The sequence below is a fragment of the Priapulus caudatus genome, unplaced genomic scaffold (genome assembly GCF_000485595.1).
Source record: "Priapulus caudatus unplaced genomic scaffold, Priapulus_caudatus-5.0.1 Scaffold2254, whole genome shotgun sequence".
NCBI classification, from domain to species: Eukaryota; Metazoa; Priapulida; class Priapulimorpha; order Priapulimorphida; family Priapulidae; genus Priapulus; species Priapulus caudatus.
This window is the reverse complement of record NW_014579315.1, coordinates 4,880-31,580: the sequence shown is the minus strand read 5'-3', so window position 1 is coordinate 31,580 and position 26,701 is coordinate 4,880. Positions and strand designations below refer to the sequence as shown.

The following is a 26,701-nucleotide window of genomic DNA, read 5'->3' as shown; positions in this document are numbered from 1 at the left end:
GAGAGAGAGAGAGAGAGAGAGAGAGAGAGAGAGAGAGAGAGAGAGAGAAACAGAGAGAGGGAGAGAGAGAAACAGAGAGAGAGAGAGAGAGAGAGACAGAGAGATAGAGAGAGAGAGAGAGAGAAACGGAGAGCGAGAGAGAGAGAGAGAAACGGAGAGCGAGAGAGAGAGGGAGAGCAAGAGAGAGAGGGGGAGAGAGAGAGAGAGAGAGAAAGAGAAGCAGAAGGCAGAAATACAGGGGGGAGGAGCATGAGAAAGTAGATGAAAGAGAGATGGCAGAGATTGATACAGAGAAAAAAGGGAGTTAGAGAACAGGGAGGTAGGGCATGAAGGAGAAAAAAGTGAGAGTGCGAGAGAGAGGCAGCGATAACGGGCAGCGGCATGTGTAAGTCGGGACGATAAGCTAGGCTCTTTACTAATTCACTTCTGTGATTTACAGGCTGCGCCATGTACAGACAATCTCACATGTGACGGGTGCTACTATAAGGAATACAACTGGAGAGACATCTTGGTACAACGGTAGACAGCAGAGATGGGCACACAGTATTGGGGTGTGCTGGGACTTGTTCGTCGCAGTCGGAGCTAAGCTGATATTGGTTTAATTGGCCGTAATTCTGGCCGTAATATTGGCCGTAATTCAACACCGGAATACGCATAATAAATACAACACTGGTGGGAAGGAGAGACACAGTCAAAGAAGTACTGCTATATAGAAGATAATTAATAACCAAGAAGCCCAGAACACCAGCATCTTTCTCCAGCAAAGTAATGCCAAGTGTCCCAAACAGAAGGAAGCCGTGTATAGCCAATGCGGCCATACCAGTGCTGCTGCATCACACCTACATCTTATCCTAGGCCGTACACGACGCTTTGCATGGCCGCTGGACGTGCGGATTTGTACCCCCGGGTATACGCCATCTGTCGCAACCCTCACTCCTTATACCACCTCTTCGGTACATGTATATGTAGCAGGATTCGGGTAGGAGTACGTGCACAGGTGTAGTGATGCACTGGCCCCCTACTACAGTATGGCCAGTTCAGCGTATAACCATACGTAGATAATAGCAACTCTGTACCTTAGGTAGTGATGCACCGGCCGCGGATGCGGGCACCGCCCCCCTACATTAAGCATTCAATATAGGGCTAGCAGCATCATGTCAATCACCAGCGCGTGGCCTCCGACGACAGTCACCATCGCGCAGGCCGCGCGCTTCCTCCCTTTAGGAATCAAGTTCAGAGGGTGGGTCAGGATCGGTTTACGTTCGCGTGTGCCAGGGGGGGTGAGACAACACCTTGGCTGGTCAGAGCATGGGAAATCACACCTCCCCCCTCCCAAGAGCATGGGAGTTAGGGTTGGGGTGTCCGGCTCGCAGGTTTACCCTGGCACAATCGCATAGGTTGAATGACGTCGTCGATGCTAGGGCGAGCTACAATCTTATAGGCCTACGTGCTGCCATATTTTGGGACTAAATTTGGGGGGAGTTGGTCGCTCCCATGGCGTCGCACTCACGCGGCCTGTGTGGGCTGTTGCTCGGCTCCGCGAGTCTGCGCGCTTACGGGGGCGGGCCGTTCCGGCGCGCGCAATCATCCCCGGCCGGACGCGCAAACGTACGCATGTCGCGGCCGGGCGCGCACAGGGCTCTCCTCACCCATAATGTACCAACAATATACTCGGGTGTTTGTGTCTATATGTTGTTAACCGCGCGGAAAATTTGGTTGCACGGTTTAGTTCGAGTTTCGCTCGCCAGGGACTTTGGCGCTTACGAGACGTTAACTACTTATGGAGACAGCGTCATTACCGTGCAAGAACCACCTGGGAAGAGCAGGCCAAGTGTGTTGCGCTCAGGACTTCAGGCTGAACAGTCTGGAGTTTGGAGTCCCACCTTGATCACTTATGTTGTGCCCATGAGCAAGGCATTTTATGGAAGGTTTGCTTGGAGAAGGGAGTGACTTTGTCACTAGTGAGGAGATAAGCTTTCTCTGCCACCCCTAGCTACAGGTTGTCCTTAGGCAAGGCATAGCACCTGTTTAGCCTCCCGTGCCAGGGTTACGGTGAAGATGTCTAATATAGTGGAGATGGACTGAACACAGCATTGAACATAACAAAATTGGAGGGAAGGAGAAACATAGCTAAAGGAGTGCTGCTCTACTAGATAATCCACATCAAAGAAGGTAAATATCTTTCTCCAGCTAAATATCTGCTAGTGACCCAAGGAAGATGAAGAAGAAGAAGAAGAAAAGATGAATAAAGAGAAGAAAAAAATGAAAATGAAGTTCTAAGGAAACGCCGCTGACGACGAAGAAGAAGAAGAAGAAGAAGAAATAGACTATGATGACGATGTGGGCAACGACCAAGATGATGACTTCAACAATGAAGAGGAAGCAAAAGAGGAATGTCTGATCATAGGTAACTTGTTGTTTTTTAGTCTTACAGCACAAGCAAATCTAATTCAGTCAATTGCAATATATAGATATAAACGTGCTTGTGTCAAATTCAGTGATCAATATAAGACATTATCTGGTTGGCAGAACCAAACTTAACAATTTTCACCAATTTCAACCAACTATACATGTTCTGTCACTTTGAAGGTATCTGTTTTCAGATGGAAGAGGGATAATTGGTGCCAGGGTGTTGAGTCATGAGGCTGGGATTGGAGCAAGATGTCTTTTTTCCTCCATTCAAACACCATGCATGCTTATCATTTAGACCAGCAATACACAGTGAGTAGTTTCTGTCCGTGTCTTAGGGAAGAGCATGTCTTGTGGGCATGTATTAGAGTAAAGAGCAGCATATAGTGAGAGTGTTTGAGAGAGGGTGAGGAATAGGGGGTGCATACATATATGTGTGCATGTGCGTGTGTGTCGAGATAGAGAGAGAGAGAGAGAGAGAGAGAGAGAGAGAGAAAGAGAAAGAGAGACAGAGTGGATAGAGAGGGAGAAAGGGAGTAAGAGAGTTTTTGTCATCAAAATTTTCCATTTTATGGTTTTAATAAATTTATTCAGTCTGTCTGAGCTGTTATGGTTGGGATCGGACATAAAAAGTTAGAGCTGTCATTGATATGAAAATATTTCGATTCGATTATCAAAATAGTGTTTTCCTATATTTCGATCTGATTCGTATAATATAAATATAATGTTTCAATTCCTTTTTGGCATGTAGGGTAGCCTTTGCTGTAATTTTGAACTTAAATTAGTACACCTGACACTACATTGCATGGGACTAATGTTTCCCTGCTAGGAATGCAACGCCTAGTTTAAGCAACTAAAAAGAAAGAATACACCTAAAGAGTTAAACCTATATATTTATATTGCAACGTGAATAAAATGGAATAGAACGAACAGAATGTGACAAAATGACTCCACGTCTACTCAATCCACCAGGAAGCTCAGTAAAGCTAGCTCATCCATAAACTAAAGATACAGCACCAGGAGTCGATAGTCCATCTTAGGAAGTTAGGTCACAATATGTCTCCTCCAAAGCAGTGCTATGCTTCTATACTTTGTATAGTTATAGTGTAAAGAGAAACTAATATGTTGGCATTGTCAGGCACAAAACTCTCCTTTCCCCGGTTAAAAACACCGCCTGCAGTAGAGAATACCCTCTCATATTTCATCAGAATAACCTATGAGGTGTAAGGTAACAACACTAGAGCAAAACGGTTTTTTACTAATACTATTTTACTGCATCGGATCGCTATTCTGGAATTTTTTTTATATCAATATTGCATGCAAATCCATCACGATACATCAACGGCATTGGTATCGATGACAGTCCTAATAGAAATGTAAATTATATGAAATATCCATAAATGAGTTGACTGATATGTTCCGTTATAATGCCTCCTAACAGATTGCTTATTAACTTAATCACCTATACTTACATATTAATAATCTCGCACTTAATCATTTCGCTTTTGTCTTTACTGTTACAGAACAAGGAACCAGGAAGGAACCGGAACAAGGATCAAGAAACCAAGCACCAGGACGAGGAACCAGGAACCAGGACTTCAGACTCACTTCTGCTGAACACTGCCACACCCACGGATCAGCACACGCCGGCAATGAGCCACCAAATCATGTAAAAGGACATTTGTGAAGACATAGACACATCATCAAGCTTACGGGAGGCGTGAGTGCATGAAATCGTTGAAGCCACGAATGCTATTGCAATGATGCACTACGTTAACGTGAAACTGTCTTGTTACCATCTGCATGTTGTTAATCGAATCCAGAGTAGTTTTCCATTGAGTTCGTTTTTAGACATCAGTAGTTCAATGTTCGAAGTATTTGACTAGACATTTTGAAATTTATAACTACTACGGAAGCTTCAGTTGAAGCAAAGAATTACTGTATATTTATTTACTCCACGTTACTGTAATTATGATGCACAAATTCGAAGTTGTCATCAGGCTCGAATCTTTGACGACAAAACACAGCGAGAGAACATGGGGAACGCTTCGGCCACGGCGTATACTGACCGTGATATGTCTCGCGAAAGAGAAGCCGCGTCCACGTGCGTGACGAAAAGTCGTAAGTGATTCATTTATAATATCGCGCGCTTATACGTTGAACATACTGGCAGGCATACGAGATAATAAATGCTCGTTTGTGCTGATACACAATAACATACAATTCAAATAAGGATTATATTTGATTTAAGTTTTTAAACGCAAACTTGTTGCGCGCGGCGTGCTTCTCTCGCACGCTCTCTCTCTGCTCCCTCTCGTGCTTCTCTCTCTCCCTCTTGCGTTTCTGCTCCTCTCCCCCTCTACCTTCCTCTCGCTCTCCTCTCTGCCCGCCCCTCTCTCTCTCTGCGCCCTCTCTCTCTCTGCCTTGCTCTTTCTCTCTTGTCCTACTCTTTCTTCTCTCTACTTCACTCTCTCTTATTTTGCCTCGACTCTGCATGCTTTCCACTTCCTCTCTGACCTTCTTCTCTCGGCTCCTGCTCTCTCTCTCTCTCACTCCTTATCCCTTTCCCGCTCTACCTTCGCCTTTCTGTGTGTGCAATGCGGGCGCGCATGTTTTTTCTTAAGTGTGCATCTTCTATATCCAGTCTACATCTGTTAATTGCTCTGGCCACGCCGCTCTCCGCTCTCTCCCTCCCTCCCTCCCTCTCTCCTCCCCCCCTCCCTCTCCTTCCATCCCTCCCATCCGCTCCCTCCTCCCTCGCCTCCCTCACCTCCCTCGCCTCCTGCTCTCTCATGCTCATTCTTACGCTCTCTTAAATTTCTCTCCGCTCACCCTCTTTCGTTTCACCATCTATCGTCCCCCTCCTCTTCTCCTCTGTCCTCACCTTTTGTGTGTTTTTTCTTCTCCTTTTCAGTCTCTTCATTTCTTCTCACGCCCTCCTTTTCTCTGTTCTCTTTCTTCTCTCTCTCTCTTTCCTCTCTCTTCTCTCTCTCTCTCTCTCTCTCTCTCCTCTCTCCAATCTCGCATAGTGCTCGCGCTTCTCACACTTGTGCTGTTAGGTTAGGAATTAGCGATAGGGATGAACAAAATGTTCGTTTTTTCTATATAAACACGTTAAACTTCCAAGTTCATTTTTCGTGATAGCGCGTTATCCATAAGCATTTCGTAAAAAAACTCAATTAAAGCGAGTGAGTGACAAGAAATAAATTATAATCATGAGCATACGACAGATGCTACGGATTGACCAGAAATCCTGTAAATTATCAACGTAAACTAGTACCTAACATCTAACGCACACACAATATTACTCACGTACCGGAGTTATAGGTTGTCACAGCTTCGAATCTTTCACGACAAAACGCAAGAGAGAAACATGGCGGGGACCTTCGGGGCCATAAGGCCTACTAACCGTGATATATCTTAGCGAGAGAGAACCTGTCACGGCGTGACGAAAAGTCTCTCCTCTCTCTCGTCTCTCTCTCTTTAATCTCTCTCTCTCGTGCTCTCATTTCGCTTCTCTCTCTCTCTCTCTCTTTTCTCTCTCATCTCTCTCCTCTTTCACTCCGCCTCCCCTCTCTCTCTCTCTCTCATTCTCTCTCTCTCCCTCTCTCTCTCTCTCTCTCTCATATCTCTCTCTTCGCTATTGCTACAATTCTTACGCTCTCATTAATTTCTCTCCCTCCCCTCTCTTTTCGTTTTTCACCATCTGCTCTCCCCCTCTCTTTCTTCTGCTCTCACGCTGTGTTTTTTCTCTATTTTTCAGTCTCTGCATTTCTCACCCCTCCTTCTCTCTTTCTCTCTGCGCATCTCCCCCTCCTTCTCCATCTTCGCATGCGTTGCCTTCTCAACACTGGTGTGCTAGGGTTAAGATTAGCGATAAGGGATGACAAATGTTTCGTTTTCTATTATAAACACGTTAAACTCCAAGTTCATTTTTCGTAAACCGGTTAAATCTCATGAGCATTTCCGTAAAAAAAGCTCAAATTAAACGAAGTGAGTGACAAAAATGAATTTATAAAATCAATAGCAACGACAGATTGCCTACGCTTGACCAAAAATTCCTGTAAATTATCGAACGAACTAGACCTAACATGCTAATCGCACACACAATATTAACTCACGTTAAAGGGTAGTTATAGGTTGTCACAGGCTCGAATCTTTCACGAAAAAAAACGCAAGAGAGAACATGGCCAGGGGAAACGCTTCGGGCGCACGTGTATAAGCGCTACCTAACCGTGATATACTTCTTGCGAGAGAAAGAAGCCCTCACGGCGTGACGAAAGTCGAAGTGATTCATTTAATATATGCCGCGCTTTATAATTATGTTCTTACCAAGTGGCAAGGTCATATTTGCTTACATGTGCACTAACGATGGCTATGTTGAACCATACTGAAGGCTAATAGAAATAATAAATGCTGTTGTGTAATACACAATAACATTAAATTCAATAAAGAATAACGAGTTTCAAACCAAAACGTTGCGTACAATGATGAGCATACACTTCTCTCCTCTTTCTCTCTCTGCTCTCCTTCTCTCTCTTTCTCTCTTCTCTTCCTCCTCTCTCTCCGCCGCCTCTCTTCCTCCTCGCTCTCTCTCTCCTCTCTCTTTAATCTCTCTCTCTCTCTCTCTTTCTCTCTCTCGCTCTCGATCTCTCTCTGTCCATGTCTCCTCTCTCGGCGCTCTTCTCTCTCTCTTTCTCTTCTCGCTCCGTCTGCTATACCTCTCTCTATCTTTTTCTCTCTCTATCTCTACTCTATCTCTATCTCTAATCTCTCTCTCTCTTCTCTCTGCTCTCTCTCTCTCTCTCTCTCTCTATCCTCTATCTCTCTCTATCTCTCTCTCTCCTAATTCTCTGACTGTCTCTTCTCCTCTCTCCAAATAATACTGTCAGTCGACATACTACACAAAGCCCTGCTGATTAATAAACAAAATGGAAACAATCCGAAGTTTGCGTTCGCAACCAATTCTTCAAATGTCTGAAATAAATCAAAAGTCGATTGCTTTTGATGCTCCAAAAACCTCCAACAAATCAGCATACGTTAGCTAACACTATAACCACAATACATCTAGGCATCGACCAACATATCGGTTAATGAGCTAGAAAACACCAGGCAGAGTTTATAGCCGTGTGTGTGCGTGTGTGGCGTGTGGTCGCGAGTGCCGGTACGGTATGGAAGCCTACTTGTAATATTAACAATTTTAAAGCAAACTACAAAACACGTTTATGGTTAGCGTCAATGCTACTTACTGAGCAAGACAGTACGCAATCTATAATAATATATAACATGTCTACATCATTTACAATTGTTACAGATTATTACATAATAAAAACCATATGAATTTGGACACTTTTGACAATATACTCGCCTAATAGCAATACATACATTTGTAGAGTAGCATTAGTAGCCATGACAGTGTGAATTTTGGATTAAAATTGAATCATTTTTATCGAAAGACTTGAAATAGGTCATTCAATCTATGCCAATTAAAGATTTGCATTTTATTTCAGGTCAGAAAAATGTAAAATTCTCAGGACATTAGAATAAAATAAGGACTTGACCTATTCCAAGGACTTTCCAATGTACGAAAAATTAAGACTTTTAAGGACAAAAGACAAAAATCAAAGAACTTTCAAGGCTGTCGGGACTTTGAACACTATCATACAATATGTTACATCGTGAAATAGAATTGTTTTAGGTATTATTTTAAAAATCGAATTTGATCTTGGGGCAAGATTTTGGGCCTCATGAATAGTATGTGCCAACAGAACGATAGAACGGACACATTCCTTCTTCTTTTTATTACGTAGTAGGTTATGACCGACTTTCTTATTTCATTACAGCACAGGACTTAAATATAACATTTGAAAAAAAACAAGTTTTTATACAATTATTTACTAAATTAAAACATTTAAGTATTGCGACCTGCGTTTTTCGGTGGCAGGCGTCATGCACACTGCGTAAATAAAGCTACAACTACAACGGTGCAGTCGTCCGCTCATACTAGATAGTTCACACCTACTCACCACACACACCGCACAACGCACACGGCACACGCACACGCACACAACCCACGGCACACGCACACGCACACGCACGACGCACACGCACAGCAACACACACACACACAATACGCGACACGCACAGGCAACAACGCACACGCACAGCGCACACGCACACGCAGGACAGGCGCATAAAAAACCGCACATCGCACCGCACACGCACACGCACACGCTTTTCACACGCACAAAGCACACGCACACGCACAACACCATACACACGCACGCCAACACACACACACATACGCACGCACCGCCACGCACACACGCCCACATCCGCGCGTACCTAGGAGGAAGATTAGAACCGACTTAAGATCAATGTATTCTACTATAAACCGAACAATATTCACAAATAATCATATGTTAAAAATGAAACTTGTTGGTATATACAGGATACGTAATGAATCTTTCTTAAATAAAAGAGTCAGCTTACATTTATTGCCATGATTTTACCACGTGAGGTGAATGCTTCGAATAAAGAAGTCGGTGGGATGGGGCAGATGGTGTAATTGGTTAAAGTGGAAAAAGGGCGTAGGCAGTGCATGGGGTCTAATAAATAGCAGGGAGGTGATGAATATATATTTTCGAGAACGTTTTGTTGGAAGAAAACTTATTTAAGTCAAAGTTTTTTTATAATTATATGGCATCTCTAGTGAATTCTGACCATTAGATGCGGAGCAAGCGACCATTTTTATCAGTTCTCCGTTACCTGCACATGTGTGATGTGTGTGTGGGGGGGGGGGGTGACAAGAGAAAAAGGAAGTTAACATTTACCTTCTACACTCACATTTAAGTGAATAACCAGGGGCGTAGGCTTGATAATAATTTATTAAAGGGAAGCAAAAATGTGCGTGAACTATCTGAGCAATTGATGACAGGGTAAATACATTTAAGCGGCTTACAATAAAATAAACCAGCATGTAGCATCATGCATGATACGGTTAGGGTCTTATTTTCTATTTATTACCATCGACATTATATCTTACATTGACATTAATTTACTTACATCAAAGCTTTCAAATATTTCTAATTTGCATTTAATAATTGTAATATATTTCTTTATCATCCAATTTCAGGGGCACGCGGCGCCACCTTCTCCTACCTCCCCCACCCTGCGAGGCCATGCGCAATGAACAATGAACGATTAAGATATATTCTCTACGGGGAAGTGCCGCACCTCAAAATACAGCAGCCTTCCCCTGTAAAGTACTGTCCTGTAAAGTCTCATATAAGAGACAAATATGAAACAGTAACGCCTAGCTAACGCGTGAACAAGCATCAAGCTATATATTTATTTTCACAAAAACTTGCGTTCGTGCGTAACGTTAAGCACGGGTGGTGTTTTATGGCCCTGAACACACATTGACAGATTTAGCAGCGTAGCCGAACGTAGGCAAAGAATTTGGTGCAATACGCTGGCGTACGTCCGAATAAGTTATGGTATAGCTTTGTATAAAAATAAAACGCTGAAAAAGCTGAAGCACGCTGTATACGTCGGTTAGTACGGCGAGTCTTCAAATTTTTTGAGCTGCTCAAACATTTTCGCGACGTATTGCCAGCGTTGCCATACGTCTCCGCATACGCGGGCCATAAGTTGTAGGTATAGATTATTCGATCGTTGACACACGTTCACCACACGTTTAGCTTGTAAGTTACTCATAAGCGAATTACGTGCGAGATTAATGTTAGCAGTACCCAAAACTTATTTCTAAACTATGAGTAACGTGCTTGAACCTATGTGTAACTTGTCTCCAACGCATATTGACGTGATTTGACGTGTTCCGGACGACCAACAGACTTACTGAACGGTTTCTAAACTTACAGCTACCGTATAAGCGTATTGGCAAGCGTTAGGGGAATTGGTATATAAGAAATGGATTGCATGTTGATACTGCGACGGTGATGTTCATCTGACGATGTCTAGTGCGGTTATGATTTGAATCGTCGAGCAGGTAGCCTTTTTATTGCTTAAGAACGTGATCGCGGCGATACGCTGCCGCGCGCCTAATGCATAAGTTAGACTATCGTTGGGCATAAGTGTGAAGCGCCGCAACACGCTAATCATTCCCGTTGGTATAAGTTATCTATAAGTTATTCGAAACGTTTATTATACGTTACTAATACGTTAAGTATGCGTCCTAACCTCGTTATGAATACGCTATCGTAATACGCTCAAAATTGAAAAAAAACATCGAATAGTTTCAGCGTATGCCAGCTTTTAGAGAAATTTTGATACGTCGATACGCTGGCTAAATCGTCAATGTGTGACGGGCATCGTAGTGCGTGCGCGGCGCGTACGCACGTGTCTGTGTGTATACGTGTGCTTGCGTGTGCGTTCGTACATGTGTACACCCTGGGCGTGTGCGCGTGCGTTTGCATGTGGTTCGTGCATATATGCGACTGGTGGCATGTGTGCTATGTTTGTGTGTACATGCATGAGCGTGAGTGCGTGCGTCACGCGTGTGTATTGTATGTATGTAAATGTCAGGGGTGATGTGTGACTCCGTATGTTTGCGCGCGCACGCGTGTCGTGCGCGTTCGTGCGTGCGTGTGTGTGCGTGTGTGTGCGTGTGTGCGTGTGTGCGTGTGTCGTGTGTGCGTGTGTGCTTGTGTGCCGGTGGTGCCGTGTGTATGTTTGTGTGTGTGTGCTGTGTGTGTGTGTGTGTGTGTGTCTGTGTGTGTCGTGTGTGTGTGTGTGGCGTGCGTGCGCGTGTGTATGTATGTGCTGATTTTTCTTCGCGATGACACACATATGTTTGTAGTTATACGCAGTAGGCCCGCTACTTTTCCAGCAGCCATTGTCAAACCAGAAATATATAAAATGACTCAATCTTCACATTCAGTCTAGTTCGTGAATTTAGTTACGTAAAAGTAGATGACACGTGCCAACTTTCCAACGAAATGAATAGAGAATTTCTTCCTTTTCCAAGCCATATGTGATGATGTGTGTGTGTGTGTTGCGTGTGTGTGTGTGTGCGTGTGTGTGTGTGTGTGTGTGTGTGTGTAGTGTGTGTGTGTGGTGTGTGTGTGTGTGTGTTTGTGTGTGTGTGTGTGTGTGTGTGCGTGCGTGCGTGCGTGGGTGTGTGTGCGCGCGCGTGTTTGTGTGTGCGCGCGTGCGTGTGCGTTCACATGCACGTGAGCCTGTGTGTGTGCGTGCGTGTGCGTCCGTGCGTATGCGTGCGTGCTTGCACGCCCGCGTGTGTGTGTTCGTGGTCGTGCTCGTACGTGCTTTCGTTCGTGCGTGTACTTGCTTCTGCGTAAGTGTTTTATCTCTGACCTTTAATAATTCGAGTGTACTGTATCGAATGAAGCCATTTTTATCACGTGATTTTCTCGAGTTACCTACTCATGTTGTGAGTCTGGTAGTACATCTCGGGCAGCCATTGATGACCAGATCAATCATTACAGTTTTAAAACTGTACTACCAGACACAGCTTTCACAACCCACACACCACACCCACAGTTACACACACAGCGCCCACAGCACCCACACAGCGGCAGCGGGCAGCAGTTGCACCCACAGTTTACAACTTACACTTTACAATTTAGTTCGAATTTAGTATAAACTACACGACAGCTGCCCGGGCGTTTACGAAGATAGAATAGAGATTTGCATTTCATTGTCTTACCTTCAATTGAAACTCAATGAACTACCACATCGATGACTGTCCGTAATGAATGCATGACGTACTGATAGATGTACATCCCCATGATGTACTGAAAACAATAAAAATGCGACGACGAACAATTGACAAAATTTCTGAACTGAAGCAAACATAGATAAACTCAAAACGATAACTTCTGAAATATTTATATATTTAACTCTCTGTATCTTGTAAAATCTTAATCGAACAAGCGTTTACAAAGAAATAATATAGATTCGATTTTCATTTTCAAGCTTCTTACTTCAATGCTTTACAATTAATACTCGCAAATTTGTGCGATATTCTTACCTTCAATTGAAACTACATCGTGCATCAATTAACTACCACGTCGATAATTGTCTATACTGAAAACAAGAAAAAGACGGCGACGAACAATGGACGAAATTTGTGAATTGAAGCAAACAGATTAACAAAAAATTCTGAAACATTTATATATCTAACTCTATATAATAATCTTGTACAATCTTAATAGAACAAGCGTTTACAAAGAAAGAATAGAGTGTTATATTTCAGTTCCAAGCTATATATATCTTGTAAAATCTAACAGTAAGCGATGTTATCACGCGTATGTGTACATACAATCAAAGCGCATCCGGTGAGTTGGCGGGAAAACGACCAGAATATGTGCAATCAGCCGGTATATATAGCTTCACGTCATACTAGCTACTATAGCGACCCCTATTTATCAAGATTAATGTTACCAAAAATTAAATGCTAGGCTATATAATTATATAGTATCTATCCAGTATCTGTAGTATCTTACTTTTATTGATATATTCCATGATATATTGTACATCGTGCAGTATGTGACTGCTTTTGTGGTTGCCACCTTTTAATTCATTCCTTTGTCTTTTTCTTGTCTCTCTATATAGTTTCCTGTTATCATGCTTATCAGTGTACGCATAGAATTATATATCTCGCTTGCTATCTCTGAAAGGGCAAATATGTTAATCATAGTTCGACCATATCCCCGCTGATTTCTTCAGCTCAGATATGCGTGTGTTATATAATCATGTAATGACAAAAAAAAATTTAAAACGATCATTGCGGGCATAGATTTCAACGCGGAAGGTTTTACTTGTTAAACGAAACAGACTTCCCCGTGTATTTCTTTCCTCACAAATTTGAAGTGATGGATAGAACCGTGCAGTGCCTAGAATATTGCGAGGATATGTGTAGGGCGTATACAGCCTTTTAACACTGTTTAATCGAAACAATACTCGTTAAATATATAGACTTGCTTAGTGAAATAAATATCTCGTAGTCGCTTTTGGTTTCCCTGTCAGAAAAATGCGTTATTATTGCAAACGAAGGAAGCACTTTACTTTCGTATATGCTTTAGGTGTAGTTTACGCTATAATACACTATAAAATAATATGAAAGCACGTGTACGTAGAACGGGTTTATTTAAATATTGTGAAAATAAACTGTACATATAGGTTCCTTTCTTCCTTCCCTAACTTTTTTCACATTCTAAGAAGCGCGCGGCCACGCACGCACGCACGCACGCACGCACGCTCGCGCACGCACGCACACACACACACACACCACACACACACACACACACCACACACACCACACACCACACACACACACACACACACACACACACATACGTGTGTATATAATATATACGTTGTATTTTATGTCTACAGAACTGATTAATGGCAAGACTTCCATCACCCCTTTAATGCATTTGATGGCGATGATGATTGCATGCACGACAGTAATTGTGATTATTGCACTGACAGTGCATGCATCAGTCATTGAATGGTAAACCATGACAAATATTAAGTTCTAGCTGTTGTATACTCGACACACGCACGCACGCACGCAAACAAACAACAACAAAAACAACAAACAACAAACACCACACAATTCGCGCCAGCACCAGTGCTGCAGCAGATGGAAACTAGTTTATCAGAGCCCACCACACAACAATCTTACGGAGGACCCATTGAAAAAAATGTACTCCTTATTACCTACAATGCTAGAGACATACTCGATCTGCCAGTCTGGCACGAAGTCAAAACCAATATGATGTCACTACACCGCAGTCCGCCTCCAATCTTCAGCTGACAATTCATTAAATTATCAGCTGTACAATCCTACACCAAGTTCAACATAAATTTATTTCAGAAAATTTGCTAATTTGCCATTGTACTGCCATATGTAATTTCTCTCGATTCTGCTTACTAACCGCTAGCACTTCACAACTCGCTAGAAGAGAGCTGAGCTATCTAGAAACCTACTTACTAGAAGACTTAGAAGAAGATGAGAAATATCGTTCGAAGGTTCTTAAACGAACTCGATTTTTCCTAATATCATAGTTAATCAAGTAATCAACATATCTATATACTATACTATATATATATATCAGAGTGGATAATAGACTATTATCCACTCCTGTATATATATACACTATCAGATATAGCTGAAATAATTTAGAGTATTACACGGCCCACCTGCGCCTACGCACGCACGAACGCACGCACGCCACGCACGCACGCACGCACGCACGCACGCACGACACACACACACACATCACACACACACACCACCACCTATATATCATAATATACAGTAATAATTCGGATCCCGAGAATTCATTCCCCCTATTAACGCTATTACGGCATTGCGTAGGCAACTAACCTGCCGCACTAACTTGCTGTATGTTGAGTATCACTGACTACACCATCGCCAGTTGTGCTAGAACCGACAACGATGTCGCCGCGTGTTACTGGGATGCTAACGTCATCTTCACATAGGGGGCGCTGTCGTGGGGTCGCCACTAGGGTCCCTATATACAGAGAGTTGCGCCAACTCAGGATTTGACGCCATTTTGTTTCCAAATAGATTCTCACCGCTGCCGCTTAAGTACAGCGCTGTATGGATACGCTGTACAATGGTCCGTAGTAATTAATTAGACTAATCGCGCTTCAATAAACTCAAGATTTACAGAGATTATAGCTAAGACATGTGTCTATGTGTATTTATATTTCTAGAAATGTAACTCAAATCGTTCGCGCCATATGATAATTTAATTGTATACACTTTCTTACGGCCATAGCCGTGCGTATCCATTTGGAAACAACATGTCGTCCAGCGACCACGTGACCGATTTTTTCCGACTCGTCATGGCGCAACTCTCTGTATATAGGGACCCTAGTCGCCACCTCGTTGCCACGGCGCCTTCCATCCTGAGGTAGTGAGCCGGGAGCCCTCCTCCTCCCCCTCCTCCTGAAAGCTGGACGAGAGTTGCTCCTTCCTTTCTCATTCACCATACCATCTTCATCATCCATCGCTTCGTATCGCTCATTTCTTATCCCACCTTCCTTATACTGCACTCTGTATCCTTTATTTCCCATCTTTCATTCCTTATTCCTGCGGGGTGGTGGACGGGGCCGGCCCGCGTGTCCACGCAAGCGCCCGTGTTCTCCATCCGACTCTGCAGGTTCATGTCCGCGATGCTTCAGCGCGGGCAAAACAAGCGAATGTAGATAACATAGTAGGTGAAGCGAACTAATATCTCTGTGTACTGTCAACTGTCAACTATCTCTGTGTTTTCGCCTGTGTTTGTGGTTCTGTGTGTATACTGGCCCTGTATCAATACTACCCAACGCCCTGCACGATTCCATGCGATTAATTTTCTCACGTCACACAGGAATTGCTCGTATATATCACATAGATCCTTTCAGAGATAATAAAATCACGTGTTTTAACGAGTGTTAGTGTAGTTTTATACAGCTAGTCAGGTGTCAGTTTCTATAGTAAGTCCACAGACAGTATAAATTAGTGTAAGGTAGTATTGTTGCATGGCCCTGTGTGCAGACCGATGCGCCAGCTACGCTGTGCCCACAGTGTCATTAACGACAGTATCTATTAGGCCTAGTTCGTAATAAACCAAACAAAAAACAAAGTATTTGTTTTATGCTTCTATAATCTTTATCACTTCTATTATCTTTATCATTTCTATTATCTTTAATTTATGCTTCTATTATTTTTATATTTGGTATGAGATAAGAGTGAAGTGTATGAGATAAGAGTGAAGGCTATGAGATAAGACTGAAGTGTATGAGATAAGAGTGAAGTGTATGAGATAAGAGTGAAGGGTATGAGATAAGAGTGAAGGGTATGAGATAAGAGTGAAGGGTATGAGATAAGAGTGAAGTGTATGAGATAAGAGTGAACGGTATGAGATAAGAGTGAAGTGTATGAGATAAGAGTGAGGGTATGAGATAAGAGTGAGGGTATGAGATAAGAGTGAAGGGGTAGTAGATGAGACAGAGTTACTAGATGAAACTAAGGGGTAGCAGGGCCGTATCCTCGGAATCGGTGGGGTGGTGGGGGGGGGGGGCAGCTGCCCCTAGATTTTGGAGCAAAACAAATAAATTAGCTTACGTAATGTTAAATGCTGTTATATACTTATTACAATTATTGACTTATTCAATTTTTTGCCCTAGTTTGTACCTTATTGTACATTTCATTCTCAAGTGAAATATTCTACAAGAATTTAATGTGTTTCTGTGGCATGATCGCGTTGATGCAGTACATAGACCATGCACGGATTCAAGGGGAGATGCAGCCGGTCAAATAATATGAGTACGTTTTGTTGTGTGTTTCCTTCAAAACAGGCGTGATTTCTTAGGAATTGCAGATTGCACCGGATTAAATTTTTTTTAAACTGGGGGTTCCACAACCTCGTTTTTCAAAAACCTGAATACGCCTCTGCATGCCAAGTGGCTGGCTCCAAAAGCCTACCCGATAAAAAAGACCCACCTCCTGCAACGTTCGCTACAAACCTGTCATCATTACACACCTAAGTCATGAAATATACGTCCCCCCCCGGAAGAGTTTGCTCGGCCTACGGTTCTGCTATTGCAACTAATGTGTAATAGATAAGTCTGATGGATAGTGGATGAAATTGAGGGTTAGTGGATGAAACTGATTGATAGTAGATGAACCTGAAAGGTAGTAGATGAAACTGATGAGCAGGAGATGGAACTTAGGTTTAGGAGATGAGGCAGAGCATACAGTAAGCTTCACTTAGTACACTTAAGCTAGTTTCTTATATCGCGTATAACATAATGGACAAGTCGTTGCTGTTGTCGATGAAGGTCCACATGGGGGCGCCACGATCATAGTGAAGACCAGCATGTTGTAGAAGGTGCGTCTGTCAGCCGCGTGTTCCTAGAAGAAAAGAGAGATCGGAAACGAGTTAAGAGCAATATATTCTACCGTATGCCGATCAATAAACAATACCAAATAATCAAATGTAAACATCAACTCGATGGTATATGTAAGGTATATCGTAATGAATTTTCCTCTAAAAAAGGTGAAGTAAATGCTTTGAATAATGAACGTCGGTGGGTAGGGACGGGGGGAGGGCAGCAGTTAAAGTGGAAAGGCGTAGCTGGTGGGGTCTAATAATATAGCAGGGAAGTGGTGAATAACACATTTGTCGACTAATTTTTGGTGCTTGTAAAATTATGTAGCCAAAGTTAAAATTACTATGGCTATCTCTCGTGAATCCTGATCCAAAGCAGAGCGACCTCACTGATTGTTTCTTTAGCAGATCATTCCGTGACCTGAACATGTGGGGTGGGGGCGGTGACCAAGAGGAGAAACGTGTTAACATTACATAGTAGGCCTACACTGACATATAAGTGAATAACCAGGGGGCGTAACTTGAACAAATTATTGAAGGGAAGCAAATTTTCGTGTGACAAGGTAAAACATTTAACGTATTCAAGAACATAAGGCTGGATTAGGGCCTGAAGGGTTAATTCATTTTCTTCTATTATAGTACTGGCATTTATCGGCATTTATATTTACATTTACACGAATTTACTTGCATCAACTTTCACCACATTTTTCTATATGCATTTTTAAAATAGTCTGTACTAGTATATATAGTTTTATCATCCAAAATTTAGGGGTCAGCAGTCCCCTTCTTCTACCCCCCCCCCCCGGGAGGACATGGTCATGACAACAACGAGGAGGACTATACTCTCTACCGGGGAAGCCAGCCCCTTAAATACTGCAGTTCCCCCTGTCTGCAAAGCTTATACAAGAGACACATATGAACAGTACGCCTAGGCGGCCTATCTAACCGCCAATAACCAATACTGAACAAGATCAAAACTATCTGTTGATAATTCACGTTTATAACTGCGTGCGCACGTACGCAAGCACAGGGTGTGCCGGTGCGGCGTGCGTGCCGCATCGTGCCCTGCTCGCCCGACCACTGTGTCTGCGCTGTTTACCATGTGCTTCGCTTTCGTCCGCGTTCGTGCGCCCGTGCTGCGTATTCGCGCGTTTCTGTCTGTGCTGTGCGTTTTTAAGTGTGTCGGCTGCGTGCCTTTGTTATGTGTGTGTTGTGCATGAATGAGCTGGGTGCGCCTCCCGCGTCTTGCGGTGCCTGTGGGTTCGTCCTCGCATCTGCGAACCGCGCGATCGTGCGGGATCCCGACGTAGTGTGTGTGTGTGTGTTGATGCCGGCCGACGTCGGTGTGTGGATGTGTGTGTGTGGTGTGTGTATGGTGGTGTGCGGGCCGTAGGCCCGTGTGCGTGTGCCGCGAGTGCTGGTGCGTCCGTGCGTGTCGCGGGTGTGCCCGTCTGTGCGTGTGCGTGTGCGCTTTGGCGTCGTGCTGGTGGCCGTGCTGCTGTGTGTGTGTCTGTGTGTGCCATATCGTGTGCGTGATGCGTCGGTCCCTTGCGTGCTTACGTGGTGCGCTGTCGCTGTGTTGTCGGTGTGTTCTGTTCTACTTTCGTGCGTGCTTTCTCTTAGACGTCTGCGTGCGTCTGCATAAGTGTTCTATCTCGGGACTTTAATAATTCGAGCGTTATAGATCTATATACGATAATTGGTAATCTTGTGGATTGTGTGTGCCACTGGCTGTGTGTGGGTGTGTCCTCTGTGTTTGTTTGTGTTTCGCTTTTCGCCCTGATTGGTCACTCAAATCGCGGCTAACTAAATGATATATTCAGAATCACCACGTCTGGGAGCATGCGTTCTTGCGTGAGAAAGATTTTTTTTTTTAAAGTTCAAGTATTAAGTATTAAAGTCAAAAATTTCGAAAAAATGCTATTCGTGCAATAGATGGCAGTGCGTACAGCAGATCCAGACTCACATACGTGCGCGAAATTTACACTGCCGTCTCTTGACTTGCCGCCGTAATGAGCATATTCAGAATCACCACGTCTGCTGGAGATGGTTTCTGGCTCAAACAAAAAATCTATTCCTCCAATACTACGCGGCAGTAGCTACGTCTCAGATTCCCCCCTGCTCCACTCTGCTTGACGCTACACCGTACTGACAACAGTAGTCAGTGGCCAGTAAGCGTGCCAGTGTTTCTGGGTAACCAGTGCAGTGCGTTTCCTTTTCAGATTAATGAAAATTTAACTCTTATCTGTGTCACATACATGGAGTATATTTAAAGACAACATTGCGGGTGGTTCTACGGGGTATACTTTCTGCCTAGTATATATAACGAGGAAAGGCCGCCCGCAGACCACGAATTTACATGTCTGCATATTCATATAGGAGAAAAACAGTCTGAAAGACTAAAAGAACATCAAACCAGTCTCTCTGTGTGTGTTTGTTGGTGTGTGGTGTGTGTGCTGTGGTGTGTGCTGTGTGTGTGTGGTGTGTGTGTGTGGTTGTGTTGTTGTTCGTTGGTATGTGTTGGGTGCTGTGTGCTGTGTGTGTGTTGTGTGTTTTGTCTGTTGGTAATGCTGTGTGGGGTGCATGGGTTGACCGACATGTGTGCTGTGTCTGTTGCGTCTGGGTGTAGGTTATGTGGTGTGTTATGTGATCCCTGCTGACGTGGGGTGTGCTGCTGCTGTGTGTGTGTGTGTTTGCGTGTTGGTGTTGCTCTGTTGTGTCGTGACTCCCGCCCAAGACAGATCAAGAAGAGAGAGAGGAGAGGATGTTGTGTGTGTGCCTGTGGCGTGCGTGTGGTGTATGTGTATGTGTAAATGTGTTGTGTGGTCCGTTGTTGGTGGGTGCCTGTGTGTGTGTGTTGCGCGGTGTGATGTGGTGGCGGCGTGGTGGTGTGCATGGTGTGTGATCGGGCCGCCGCCCTGTGTTTCGCTGTGCGTGCGCCGAGATTGCGCGCACGTGCGTGCGTGCGTGCGTGTGTGTGTGTGTGTGTGTGTGTGTGGTGTGTGTGTTATGGTGTGTGTGTGTGTGCTGAGTGTGTGTAATTGTGCGTGTTAATGTGTGTGTGTGGGGTGTGTGTGTGTGTGTGTGCTTGTGCGTGCCGTGGCGGCCGTGACTGTGCCGGTGCCGGGGGTGCCGTGGTGTGTTGCGCGCAATGATGGAAAGCACATTCATGGTCCTTTCACAATAAAGCCATTAAAAATGGCTAGGTCACGCTGAAACAAAAAAAGTTTTTTCAACGCTCGGTCACACCAATGTCTCAGAAAAATGGGTAAAATTGCCCTGTGCCCCATTGACCTTTGACCTGTTGACCTCCAATTTCGGCCACGTATTGTGTGATGGGCGCCTCTCTCTGCGCGCGCCTATCTCACGACTGCCTAATTAGCACCGACTATCACCGGATCTCGCCTATTTCTCAGCGGTCTCGTATGGATTTGGCCGGCTACTTCGTCTGCCGTAAGTAGATCTGTCTTATTTCTCTCTCTGACTCTATTTCAATATATAACGTGTAAAGTAGTAACTGTATCGGAATGAAACTCCCATACCTCTTTCATCACCGTGATTTTCCCCCCTGTTCTATTTGATCTACCCTTACATCTGCATGCTCATTTGTGTACCGTGTTGAACTCTCTCAGCTTCGACCATACCAACTCTTTTTCGGAGTGTACTCCCCGCCTCACACTCCCAGTACATTCACTCGGTGACAGCCTCACATTGATCTGGACACAGATAGCTGTATATATTTAAAACTTGGTACTCACACACTAGCGAGCATATTCGCACAGGAGAACCCAAACACCAACGAGCCCATTACACCCACAGCACCCACACAGCGAGCAGCGGCAGCAGTGCACTCACAGTTACAACTTCACACTTCTACACTTATAGTTCGAATTTAGTACTAATCTACGACGACAGCCTGCCCGGGCGTTACCGAAGATTAGCATAAGATTTGCCTTTCACAGGGTTTCTTACTGCACCTTCTATCAATTGAAACTCAACGGATGAACTACCACCATCACGACGGATGACTGTCCATANTTAGTCTTAGGTGAAGGCAACTAATATATCGGTGTACTGTCTACTGTCAACTGTTAACTGTGCACGAAGGGTCGTTGTCGTAACCAGTACTACAGATATGTCCGAGGTAGTTTTAGGTTGTTTAGTATTTATGTTTATAATTTTATATGAGGTATGTTTTTGGTTTAGGGTTAGGGTTAGAGTTAGTTAGGGTTAAGGGTTAGTGTTAGGGTTAGGGTACACTTCTGTAGTACAAGGTCTGGTACACTTTGTGTATACATATATGTACTCGGGTACATATCTGTAGTACCTGTTACGACAACGACCCCTTGAGCGTTAACTGTCAACTATCTCTGTGTTTTCGCCTGAGTTTGTGGTTCTGTGCGTATACTGGCCCTGTATCAATACTACCCAACGCCTGCACGATTCCATGCAGATAATTTCTCACGTGACACAGAATTGCCCGTATATTATATTGTATATCACATAGATCCTTTCAGAGATAATAAAATCACGTGTTTTAACGAGTGTTAGTGTAGTTTTATACAGCTAGTCAGGTGTCAGTTTCTATAGTAAGTCCACAGACAGTAGAAATTAGTGTAAGGTAGTATTGTTACATGGCTCTGTACAGACCGATGCGCCAGCTACGCAGTGCCCGCAGTGTAATTAATGACAGTATCTATTAGTTAATAAACCAAACAAAAAACAAAGTATTCAATTTATGCTTCTATTATCTTTATCATTTCTATTATCTTTATGTTTCTATTATCTTTATCATTTCTATTACTTTTAAGCTTCTATTATCTTTATATTCTATGACAGAATCTTATAGGGCATAATCAAACTATTCATGTCACTTTATCACTAGAATTTCGGCAGGATATTGATGAAAGGCGGGTGTGTTTGAGAGCGAGCGCGGTAGGCTGCTATAGCTGGTCTCTTCCCAGAACCCCAGTACCGCTCCATCAGTCCGACAAATGTGGGGTGTTGCTATCCCCGGGCGTGGAGGGACGCCGCACGATGGCAGCACTAGTATTAGGATTAATATTATTCGTATTAGTATTAGTATTAGGTTAGGGTTAGGGTTAGGGTTAGGATTAGGATTAAGGTTAGGGTTAGGGTTAGGGTTTGTATTTAGAGTTTTTGCATCATGATATCTGTCTCCACACCATAGATTAATTTTTGCGCATCAGACTGCTACTATATAGCGGTCCGAGATTCATATATTTAGTGATAGGTTTCTGGTTGGAGGTGTTGGAGTTAGGGTTACCGGATGTGTAAACATCTTGAAGTATACGTCAACTGTATCACGTGACCGTCCCTCCACGCCCGGGGGATAGCAACACCCACAAATGTGAGTCTCTCCAGCAAGATGCAGAGAATGATGTCAGCCGGGGTCACGTGCTCGCAGCACAACCACCAGGTGGCGCGCCCTAGAACACAAGCACTGGGTGTTAAAAGGATACCATCGAATTTTAGAGTATATTATGATAGTGAGTGCATAAGTAATAGTATATTATATACCTACAAATTTCTAAAATCACGCATTCACATGTGTCATAAAACAACAGTGAGTTTCGAAATCATTATTTGCTATAATCTATTATATTTAACAATTTACAAAAATCACTTAGGGTCGCATTTCTATGTCAAATTCAAAATTCAAATAAAATAAATTTTATGCACAAATATCGTCACAGATAAATTGGCATAGGTCGCGAGATGCGTTGTTAGCTATTTAGCGTGTTACTTACGTTCCGCGAGTTTTAATTATCAATCTTGACAAAACGTGCATCCTGACTCAAATTTTCGAATTTATAGCTGTTTGAGCTTTATACTGTTTGGAATTTATAACGTATAAGTATATTTTATACTGTTTCAACGCGATCTACTCTCTACCGCTCGCCGAAAGCTGGTCAACATCTGGCTCGGCCTAATAGCTACGCCAAAAACGTCTGTTGTGAACGCTCGCTCGAGCCAAATCTGGCTACGGGCCTAATAGGCTCGGCAAAAATCTCCGTGTGAACGCGCCTATAGATAGCAGCAGCAGCAGCAGCAGCAGCAGCAGCAGCGTCCTTGCATCTCTCGCTTCTCTCGCTGCTTCCATCATCATGCATCATCATCATCATCACCATCAGCGTCGTCCTCACACTAAGCGACTTTAGCAGTTACCAGCGTCTATAGCTAAGATGGCGGACCATAGCAACTCTCCAAACCTCAAGCTGTATATGAATCCGCTTTCGATCTACTCACAGCACGTATATTATATATTTCTTATTTATTAATATTTATATGTATGATTAATTAAGTATATAGATGGAAGATAATCAGCTACGAAGTTTAATAAGTAGCACATTTAGCACTTTATTACCTATAGTTACCGCGTACAATAAAACTCACTATTACGAACGAAATTAAATAGGGCTATAATTTCACATAATTTTCATAATAAATAACTGAAAGAATATTTTTATAGATATAACCTGAGGCAAGTTTTCGTACACCTACAGTGGTAAAGCATCTGCATGATCAGGTATTGACTCTGCAATGCACCTATTGTTGTCGTTCGCAGAACGAAGTTTGTAAACGTCGGAAAAACGGTTCGTATTTGAGAAGTTGCTGCGTTAGCGATGATATGCATTAATGGCGCATTTTACACTGGGGAGAATCTGTACGCATTCTGGTCACTCGCGCAAGAAACAAAAAGTGAGGCCTAAGCTTCGCCTTTCAAATAATATGCTGAAATCAAAATTTGAAAAGCATCTGAAAAGTGTGTAAGTCCATGGCAGATGAATCTACTAGAGGGACACCGCGTCTTTTCGTAACTCGTCCGTAACGTGGATCAGTATTTAGCTTGTGTGCACGTCCGTTCCAGCGCCCCTGTTGAAAATCCGCACAATCGCTTGAAAATTGTCGAGTCACGATGACTATGCATATAAAGGTGCATGCTAACCCGGCAAAAATACTTTAGTGTATTCAGGTTATCTGGTATCAGAATTTGCGCTCACAATGCGTCACATTATTTTGAAGACAAACATCAATTAAAAATCGATGTGATGTGATGGCGGCTTATGTCAGCCCATGCTGCACATTCTAAACGGCCAAACACATGCACGCACTACCTGGGCAAAACTAGGTCATACCTGCATGTCATCAGGAGTCAATCAAATAGTGATCGTCTATGATCCTATCAAAATTGATAGACTCGCTGATCATGCATTAATGCGCGTACACCTGTGTTGGGATGTGTGTGGTGTGTGTGTGTGTTGTGTTGGTGTGTGTGTGTGCGTGGCCTGTGTGCGTGCGTGCCGTGCGTGCGTGCGTGCGTACGTGCGTGCGTGTGTGTGTGTTTTCGTGAGTCTGTATGTGTCTCTGTGCATGTGTGCGTGTGTTTCTTCGTCTGTATGCATGCGCGCGCACGTGCGCGTATGTGTCTACACGTGCGGGCGTGTATTCTGCAATTAAATAGATATTGTGGAAAACAACTTCAAAAATTTTAAGTACTTGTATCTACAGAAGAACAGTTTACCTTTAGGTTACTAAGGTTTCCTTCTATCGCTTTCAGGTCATGTTCGCGCTTGAAGAGAAGAAGTTACCATTTGAGAAAGTTTGTCGTGGACTTGTTTAAGTATGCCCAGTACGAGCCATGGTTCGTAAAGCTCAACCCGAAGTGTGAAGTACCCATATTACAGCATGGAGATGCAACCATCACTGACTCTGCGCGCATCATTGACTACTTGGAGAAACATTTCTCAGGAGGTGGGTGGAATTTCTTTACCGTCGAATACATGCGAGTGTTTTGATTTTCACAGTAGAAGTAAAACGCAGAGAGTCTCTTGGAGAATTGCCCACTATCATCATCATTATCATTTGTATCATCAGCATCAGCATCATCGTCAGCGTCATCGTCATCGTCAGCGTCATCGTCATCGTCATCCTAATCTAAATGTTATTATGTTACATTATAACAGTACGCATGCACTTAATTTTTTCCCTAATTTCCTTACCCTCGGCACCTTCTCTGACCCCGAGCAGTTTTGCTTACATATCTACTCCGGAGAAGAGAAAAGGCAAACGCGATGGAAACAATTGTTTTCATCGTAATAACACCTGATATCGCATTGTATGAGTTGCAGGAGACAGGCCAAGGGTTGTTTCCCGTTGAGGGAACAGATGCCGCTACACTGACCAAGCATTTCCGCAAGGTTCTGCTAGACATTAACCTGGGAGAAAATCGCTTTTGGTATTTACTATCATCCATACTTGGGAAAGAACCTGCTGGGTACCGGATAACATCAGAGAAATGGCCAAGGGTGAGCGATTTCCATCCAAAACCGTTATTGATTAATGATAATTGATTATCGATTATCAAAAATTGTTCAGCCGCGATAAATATAAATTCTGTGACTTATAGTGTTGCATTTCATTTTCGTTAGGCGTTTATGCGGGAAAGGTGGCCCACCTTCAATCGTTGATAAAGAAATATCCCAACCTTAGAGGATGTTATGAGCAGAAGGCCTCAAAGGTAAATATGTTTCTGTTTAAAACGCCATCTGGTGCGCGATTAGCACTACATATCAATTGGCGGTGACTATCGTTGAAAACATCAGAATGCCACTGCATCATTGTATATAAGGATAAGTATGGAGCGACAAAGGGATCGATAGATCGATGCATAATCAGACATACGGACCGACGGATCGACGGATTGCTGGAAAGGGTGGATGGATGGATGGATGGATGGATGGATGGATGGATGGATGGATGGATGGATGGCGGATGATGATAGATGAATGGATGAATGGATGGATGGATTGGATGGATGGATGGGTGGATGTTGAATGGATGGATCGATGGATGGATTGAGTGAATGATGGATGGATGGATGGATGGATGGATAGGTTGATGGGTGGACGGACGAATGGACGGATAGACGGACGAACGGACGGACGGACGACGGACGGGCGGACGGGCGGACGGGCGGACGGGCGTCTGGAGAGATAGGTTTGTAGGTGAACGGACCTACTCACGCACGGGCGGACAGAATGATGGACTGGATAAATGAATGCATGAAATATGCGAGCCATGTAGAAAATAAAAGTTAGATAAACATGTTTTTAAGCTCCTGCTGCTGCTAACCGGTATCCTAAATCTGGTGTGTTTATCATGTTGTCAGAGCGCCGTTCGTGGGCAAGGAAGTATGCAAATGAACCTGAAATTGTGAAGGCATTGGATAATCTTGAACCGCTAATGGACGAAGTAGAGAAGCAACTGGCAACGCATACGGAAGGTAGGAATCATGCAACTAAAAAATTAATATTTATTTATTTATTTATTTATTTCTCACTTATTATTATAGCGACGAATTTATATAGTTGTAACTG

At 43.5% G+C, this 26,701-nt stretch overlaps 1 protein-coding gene and 3 long non-coding RNA genes across 4 annotated transcripts in view; 2 read left to right on the top strand and 2 right to left on the bottom strand.

The window, feature by feature from the left end:
- The window catches only part of LOC106818455, a 9,005-nt gene extending 4,710 nt beyond the window's left edge, over positions 1-4,295 (top strand). Inside the window, exons 2-4 of the long non-coding RNA XR_001395224.1 lie at positions 440-2,407; positions 2,604-2,721; positions 3,933-4,295. This is a non-coding gene — a long non-coding RNA (uncharacterized LOC106818455). The remainder of the gene's footprint in view (positions 1-439; positions 2,408-2,603; positions 2,722-3,932) is intronic.
- A 7,805-nt stretch (positions 4,296-12,100) lies between these two features.
- Positions 12,101-12,759, bottom strand: LOC106818453. The gene is made up of 3 exons (XR_001395222.1): positions 12,713-12,759; positions 12,422-12,477; positions 12,101-12,185 (listed from the first exon to the last, which is right to left on the bottom strand). It is a non-coding gene; the product is annotated as an uncharacterized LOC106818453 (long non-coding RNA).
- A 9,275-nt stretch (positions 12,760-22,034) lies between these two features.
- The window catches only part of LOC106818452 (ganglioside-induced differentiation-associated protein 1-like), a gene marked incomplete at its 5' end in the record, with an annotated part of 9,258 nt that continues 4,591 nt past the window's right edge, over positions 22,035-26,701 (bottom strand). Inside the window, 2 exon segments of the mRNA XM_014823161.1 lie at positions 22,035-22,296; positions 22,672-22,750. Of these exon segments, the coding sequence (XP_014678647.1) occupies positions 22,182-22,296; positions 22,672-22,750 (194 nt within the window).
- LOC106818454 lies at positions 23,391-26,601 on the top strand. The gene is made up of 5 exons (XR_001395223.1): positions 23,391-23,575; positions 24,883-25,076; positions 25,454-25,630; positions 25,754-25,842; positions 26,494-26,601. It is a non-coding gene; the product is annotated as an uncharacterized LOC106818454 (long non-coding RNA).